This window comes from Lathyrus oleraceus, chromosome 4, assembly GCF_024323335.1.
Source record: "Lathyrus oleraceus cultivar Zhongwan6 chromosome 4, CAAS_Psat_ZW6_1.0, whole genome shotgun sequence".
NCBI lineage: Eukaryota > Viridiplantae > Streptophyta > Magnoliopsida > Fabales > Fabaceae > Lathyrus > Lathyrus oleraceus.
The window spans coordinates 44,232,232-44,239,666 of NC_066582.1; the positions used below are offsets into that span (position 1 = coordinate 44,232,232).

General features: G+C 36.4%; 1 protein-coding gene across 2 annotated transcripts; it reads right to left on the bottom strand.

The window, feature by feature from the left end:
• Positions 1-1,285: 1,285 nt before the first annotated feature.
• On the bottom strand, positions 1,286-6,878 carry LOC127138769 (ABC transporter B family member 11). 2 transcript variants are annotated; one of them, XM_051065287.1, is made up of 12 exons: positions 6,132-6,878; positions 5,947-6,001; positions 5,690-5,865; positions 5,394-5,615; positions 5,074-5,312; positions 4,457-4,982; positions 4,053-4,326; positions 3,056-3,939; positions 2,717-2,983; positions 2,364-2,627; positions 1,988-2,281; positions 1,286-1,896 (listed from the first exon to the last, which is right to left on the bottom strand). In XM_051065287.1, exons 1-12 carry the CDS (start codon positions 6,423-6,425, stop codon positions 1,537-1,539), a joined length of 3,855 nt encoding a protein of 1,284 aa, XP_050921244.1. In that variant the 5' UTR covers positions 6,426-6,878; the 3' UTR covers positions 1,286-1,536. The 2 variants fall into 2 exon arrangements, with proteins under 2 accessions (XP_050921244.1, XP_050921245.1); XM_051065288.1 differs by having other exon boundaries at positions 6,084-6,200.
• Between the last annotated feature and the right edge of the window lie 557 nt (positions 6,879-7,435).

The window sequence follows — 7,435 nt, forward strand, 5'->3', positions numbered from 1 at the left end:
GAAACCCCTTATTCTTCAAAGTCTTCACTCGATCAAATTCAAATTGCTAATTGTTGTAACACAAGATTTACCAATATGAACCACCGTCCCACACTACTCCTTTGCAAGAATCTCTCGTTCTTCAAAACCTTCACTCAATCAGATTCAAATTGCGTAATCTTGTCCAAAACCTTCAAATCTAAATTGATTTAGAAGGTAAATCTCACCTTAGTTTTCTTATTTGAAACCCTCAAATATCTCAATCCAATTTACAATTGAATCAACCTAAATTGGACGTTATCAACCCTAATTCTAGATGACACCCAAACAAAGAATGATTATGTGTAGTTTGTTTGTGTGTATGCATAAAATGAGGTTTAAGATGATGAGAACTCTTTGAAATCTCAGTTTCGTGTAGGTTTACTCTAGAACCTTACTAGAAATGATGCGTGTATGAAGTATTTATATGCATGCATGTTTTCAGGCAAAATGAATGCAAAATATTTGAAAAAGTTATGAATTTTTAGAAAAATACATTGCATGAGTCGACCTGTGTAAGTCATGTGTCGACCTGTTCGAAGCATGTGACGACCTATATAGGTTATGCATCGACCTGTATGAGTCATATGTCGACATGTAGAGGCGAAATATCATATAGAAGCTACAGGCTTTAAAAATGCAGTATATGTGCCGACCTGAAAAACTGATGTGTGGACATAAAAAAAAAGTTTCTTCTATGTGTCGACTTGAAACATGTATGTGTCGACATATAGTCTGTTTTTCCCGTAAAACTTGTTTTTGATGCATGAAATATTTTCCAACTCATTTCTAACTCATTTCAAAATGTTTTTATATTTTCTAATGCTAAGATGCACATCGAGACTCAAAGGATACCATCAAATACATATAAACACTAAAATATCTTTGTTTTGATATCATAGAGAAAGTACATTTAACAAAAAAGTTATACTCAATAGTCAACTCATTAAATTTGGCAAGTTAAGTGCTCCTCCCTTTTATGGTGCCCATTATGCATGTCCTTATTTTTGTTTTAAAAAAAGAAATATCATGAAGATATCTCGCCTTAAAGCACATAATACAAACTTTTCCTTTTGATTCTTCGTCCGTTTATATAAGATTAAGTAACTATGCATTTTTAAGATATCTCAATTTCTAATTTAGGTTTGTCTATTTCATTTGATTATCAATAAAGATGTAAAATATGTATTTACAATAATGAATAACGATAAGACTATATTAAACTCATTTTAATAACGTCAAATTTTAAAAGGACAAAATCATAAAGTGAAACAAATTTTTAACATTTTAATTTTTTAAAAGTAAATAACATTTCATAAAATTAAATCAAACAATCCTAAAAACCTCAAAGTATCATAGACAACACTAGAACACAAGCTTATTTTCAGATACTTATTGTAGTTTCTAACCAACCTAACTGCCATATACCTAGTTTAGTTGGTATCTACTTCCTCATTCACACACTCTATAAATTCATGGATTCTTAACAACCATTGAGGCCAAAGGTGTGGATATAATCTAAGATGAAGAAGCACCTCTATGTGTGTGTAATGCTACTAAAGAAGCATAGTCACCACCCTTATGTAGCAATGTTTCATGTCTTCCTTTCTCTGCTATCACACCATTCTTAACTACTGCTATTATATCTGCACCTTTTATAGTCGATAACCTGTGAGCAACTATTATTGTCGTCCGCTCCACCATAACGCGGTCAAGTGCATCTTGAACCACCTTCTCTGACTCAGCATCAAGTGCACTAGTTGCTTCATCTAGTAATAGTATTTTTGGATTCTTCACTATGGCTCTCGCAATTGCCACGCGCTGCTTCTGTCCCCCGGATAACTGAACTCCTCTCTCGCCTACTATCGTGTCGTAACCCTGCATATATAAATATATAATATCATGCTCAAGAACATCAATTGTATAGCATTTAAGAGAGATTGCTTTGAAAGGTCAGAATGAAATTTACCTTTTGCAAACTACTGATGAACTGGTGAGCATTTGCCAATTCTGCAGCAGCTATGATTTCTGCTTCCGTTGCGTCTCCTCCTTTTCCGTATGCAATATTGGCTCGAACTGTGTCATTGAAAAGAACAGGCTCTTGGCTTACTAGTCCCATTTGTTGTCTTAGCCATTTCACTTGCATCCTTTGAATTTCTATTCCGTCAAGTGTGATATGACCTGAGTCGGGGTCGTAAAACCTTTGTAGTAATGAGATCACGGTTGATTTTCCACTACCACTTTCTCCGACCAGCGCAACTGTCTGTTTTTTATATCATAAGATCATTCTGTTAGTTGTTATTTCAAGCAAAGATCTCTGATAAGATGCGAAACTAGAATACTACCTTGCCACTATGAATGTTCAAGCAAAGATCTGTGAATATTTGAACATCAGGTCTAGTAGGATACTTGAAACTGACATGCTTAAACTCAATTTCTCCCTTTACATTTTCCAGCGTCATTCCAGATTCATCACTAGGGTCTATTTGTGACTTCTGGTCAAGAATAGCAAATATGGAAGCAACTGCACTTTTTGCATTAGATGAATCAGGAGCCAATGTCCCAGATTGTGAGACTCCCATGGCTGCCATGCTGAGAGCAAAAAAGACCTACAAATCAGAAAACAAAAACATCAATGCTAGAAAATAATTGTGAAAGTGATAGAATGGTGAACATGTAAGGAGTGTGCATATCTTACAAGGAAAACATCTGAGAATGTGGATTTTCCATCCGCTACAAGTCGAGCTCCAGCGTAAAAACAGCATGCATAAACTGCATACAGCATGAAGAATGATAACCCAAAACCAATTCCACTTATTATCCCTCGTCGTATGCCTTTCTTAATTGGTCCGTCACATTTTTGCTGATATAGTTCCATCACTTTCTCTTCTGCACAGAAAGAAGAAACTGTTCTTATACTCCCTACAGCATCATTTGCCACTTGGCTTGCTTCCTCATACAATTTCTGTTCATTGAAAACAATATCAGTCAGTGGTCACAATATTAATTCGTTGGTGGATAGAAGTCACTAACAAACCTTTGCATCTGCGCTGAATCCTTTCAAGACCTTTATTTGCACATATCCGTTTAGTCCTAATAGAGGCGCTAAAGCGAGGACGACGAAAGCGAGCTGCCAGCTCGCTCCAAAAGCAATAACCAAGCCAGCTATTGCTGTAGCAATATTTTGAACCAGCAGACCAAGTGCATCCCCAACAAGAGCTCTAACTGATGCTGCATCAGTAGAGAGCCTTGCTCCAAGTGCTCCACTTGAATGATCAGCCTCATCAAACCAACTTACTTCCATGTGAACAACTTTCTCAAAACACGTTTTCCGGATCCTTTGGATCAACTTACCTCCAGCAACACCAAAAAAGTAGAATCTACATGGAATAACGACTAATGATGCCACGGCAACTGCTACAAACACTATTGCCCAAATTTTTGAATCATGACGAAGTTCATCAGCTGGCTTGTAGAAAATACTAATCATTTTAGAAAGTAAGAGCCCAAAAGCAGGCATTATAACTCCATGGAGCACTGCAGCTATAGTTCCCATCAATAAGACTGAAATCTCGGGTTTGTTAAAATATGCTAGGCGATATAGTGGCACTTCGGGGGGTGAAGATTTTTTTGAAGGAGAAGCTTGAGGTTCACCATCTTCATTTTCTAAGAAGCCATCTGTTGTAGGCGCAACATATGATGTTGAGAAAGAGCGACGATCGCTGTTTCCAGGCGACTCTTGGCTTATTGATCTTAAGGAAAAAGATCTTTGACTTGATAATCTTCCAGAATGCACAATACTGTTCGACTTGTTTGTGTCATTTGCATCATTTTGAATCTGTTCTGATCCCTTCATTTCTTGCAGCCTAATAAGCTGGCTATAGGCTCCATTAGGATCTTTAATGAGCTCAACATGAGAACCTAACCAATTGAAAAATATAAGAATGCTATAAAGGATTAGCATTTGGGCTTCATGTTTATATGAATTTTGAGTCATGGAAAAAATTAGAGTGATGTCACTAAATAGTATCTACCTCTCTCAACTATTTTTCCTTGATGAATAACAGCAATGGTATCAGCATTCTTTATGGTACTTAAGCGATGAGCTACAATAACAGTCGTTCGGTTTACCATTATTCTGTCCAAGGCCTCTTGTACAATTCTCTCAGATTCAGCATCAAGGGCACTTGTAGCTTCATCGAGAAGTAATATTCTTGGATCTTTCAAAATTGCTCTTGCAATTGCAACTCTTTGCTTTTGACCTCCCGAGAGCTGAGTTCCATGCTCACCAACCATTGTGTCTAGTCCCTAAGATCAAAAACAATCATTTTACAAAATTATCGAGGTAGAAGGATCGGTCGATAAATTTCCTCTTTTTTATTGTACACTATGCAAAGAGAGATAAATCAGCCAAGTGAAGGAAGATATGAGAATTCACCTGAGGAAGTTTATCAATAAATTTGGCAGCATTAGCAAGTTCTGCTGCAGCTCTGATTTCTTCATCAGTTGCACCATCCTTGCCATAGGCAATATTCTCTTTAATGCTACAAGTGAAGAGAACCGGTTCCTGGCTGACTAGGCCTATTTTCTGTCTGATCCATTTTAGTTGAAATTCTTTGAGGTTGACACCATCAATAAGAATTTCACCACTTTGTGGATCATAAAATCTCTCTATCAAACTAACAACTGTGGATTTCCCACTCCCACTTTGCCCTACCAAAGCTGCAGTAGTTCCGCTGAGTAATGAAAGAGAAAATCCATTGAATATCAGTTCATCTGGTCTTGTAGGATAACTAAAACAAACCTCCCTGAGTTCTATATCTCCACGAACTTCATCAAGCTTTCGCCCGGTAGTGTCGTAGGCATCAATTTCCGGAGTCCTTTTAATCGTTTCAAACATCTTAAAGGCTGCAGCTTGTCCTGCCGCAAAAGCACTTAAGCTTGGAGACGTCTGCCCAAGACACCTGAGGTTGGAAACATAAATATAGTTAGGAGAGAAACAAAAACATTCATATCTTACGAATTCTCAATACCAAAACAAATATGAAATCTTACATTGAACCAGTTAATACAGCAAAAATTACAGTCATAACATCTCCTCCTGTATACCCTTTCTCGATTATCAATTTCCCACCAAACCATACAGCCAAAGCATAACTGCAGATAAAAACAAAAAAGAGTGCTCCAAATCCCACACCAGATGCTAGTGCCTCTTGCACTGAAGTATTGTAGGCCTTGATCAAGGACTGATTATACTTAGCTATAGCTTGTTTCTCCCCAGTGAATGATGCAACCTGCATTCGAAAAATGGGAGTCCCTTATATAATCTATAATAACAAAATTTCAGTGTTATTTTATCGCCCGTGTACGCTTACAGTTCGGATGGAACCTATTGTCTGCTCTACTACACCTGCTGATTTAGAATAAGCTGCTTGTCCAGTCGATGATGCTTTTGCAATTACCATACCCGTCATGGCACCAGACAAGACAAGAAGTGGTATACTAGATAGCATAACAACAGTTAGAAGCCATCCCTTAGTGAATGCTATGACAAAACCTCCTATGAAAGTTGACACAAACTGTATGAACTGTCCCACCTGAAATTTTAAACTCGAAATGTATATAGTTGAAAAAAACAAGTGATATAAGATAGTTTGATATTCAGTGATACCTTTTCTCCCATGGCATCTTTAATAAGAACAGTATCACCTGACATCCTTCCAACAACCTCTCCAGCATTAGTTTCTTTATCAAAGAAGCTCACATCTTGCCTCAGAATTGTTTTAAGGTATAAGCCTCTAATTCTTGCAGCCTGTCTCTCACCAGTGATCATCCAGCAAGTCAATTCTAGTACACATCAAAAAGGGTTTATTCGTCATCATAATCCATCGGAATCATACGTTCGATTGTAAGAACTAACGTACTTACGCAAAAATGATGCAACAAAGGTGCCTGCTCCCAAGTATACGAATTTCAGTGACACCTGATCACAGTAAGTCATTGTTAGTCGGTTCTTAAATGTCTGTTTCAAACTTCAAAGTTGTAGTATGCCATGAAAGGTATACCAGAAGAAACAAGCTTCACCGATTACACGCGATTTCTGAGAAAAATACCTTGGAGACTTCATCAACAACTTTTGAGCTTGTGGAATCTCCAAATGCATTGATCAAATTTCCAAATATTAAAATCATCAAGGGTATAGAGATTCCATTCCCAATAGCACCGATAGTCCCCGCAAACATCAATAAACGATCCAAAGGATCAGCAAATGAGAAAAGCTTGTACAAGGGTACTGTGTTGGTTGTTTCATCTTTTTCCTTGCTCTTTTCTGAATCTTTCTTGCTGTCATGATCTTCAACTGGTTGAGTACTCGCAATATCTCCTTCCAAAACGATATCTGTTGCCATTTTCTTCGACGAAGACTTGTTTAGCTGACAAACACCTCTGCCGGTGACTGTAAATTCAAAACAACTGCAGAAAAAGCATTCCAAATTCAAGTTAGTAACGCAGCACAAGATAGTGTTCTTCCAACTCTAATATTTTCTTTTTTCCGGGTTTGTTGTGCTGTGTGTGACTGGTTTTCAAAGAAGATGATAGCTTCTGTTGTTTTCATCAATCATGTTCAGATTTCAGAAAGAAGAAAAAACAGAAGTACTAGTGGTAGTACATCAGAACAAATCATGAGTACAAATCATGAGTCAACTTTGTCAAATTTTCAACATAAGATAAAATGGAAACAAGTAAAACAAAAACTTTATGAAACAGCGGAAAGAATCAGAGTCAAGTTCAAAGAAGTTAGTAAACTAGCCGTGAACTGAATTGTCAGCTAGAAAGTGAAACTTATTTGGTTGCTTCTGTAATAGGTTGGTGTATGCAAGATGTCTAGTTCTTACTAATATATAGTTCAAATTATTTTGTATTGGTCAATAAATTTAATAGATTAATTGGAAATTATGTCTATACATTTCTTGAGCTGCAAGTTTACTATATTATCATCCAGATTGTTTTTTGGTTTTCAATTTAGATGTCTATTCCAAATGAATAAATTAATGTGTGTTTGAAAGTTTGATTATATAACCTAAAAGAGTGAATGACATCCTAACTATCCCAATTGGCTAAATTTTTTTCTAATGTTAAAAGCGAATGATAAAAACTAACGATTTTCATGAAGTTTTGTAAGACGTAAGTTTTTATGTATCTCGTTGACATGTCAAATGATTTCCGATTAATATTAAATTTTATAGACATGATCTGTATGATAGTAACTTTCAATTCAACGGTGGATTTTGTTATACGAATATGACGTAAAGAGTTATCGGATGTGTTATGTTACTAAGTTTGACACTTTGATGTTATTTGATCCTTAATTATTAGAGATAAATCAAGGGATCTATAACAGTTTTATAATCGCAAAGGT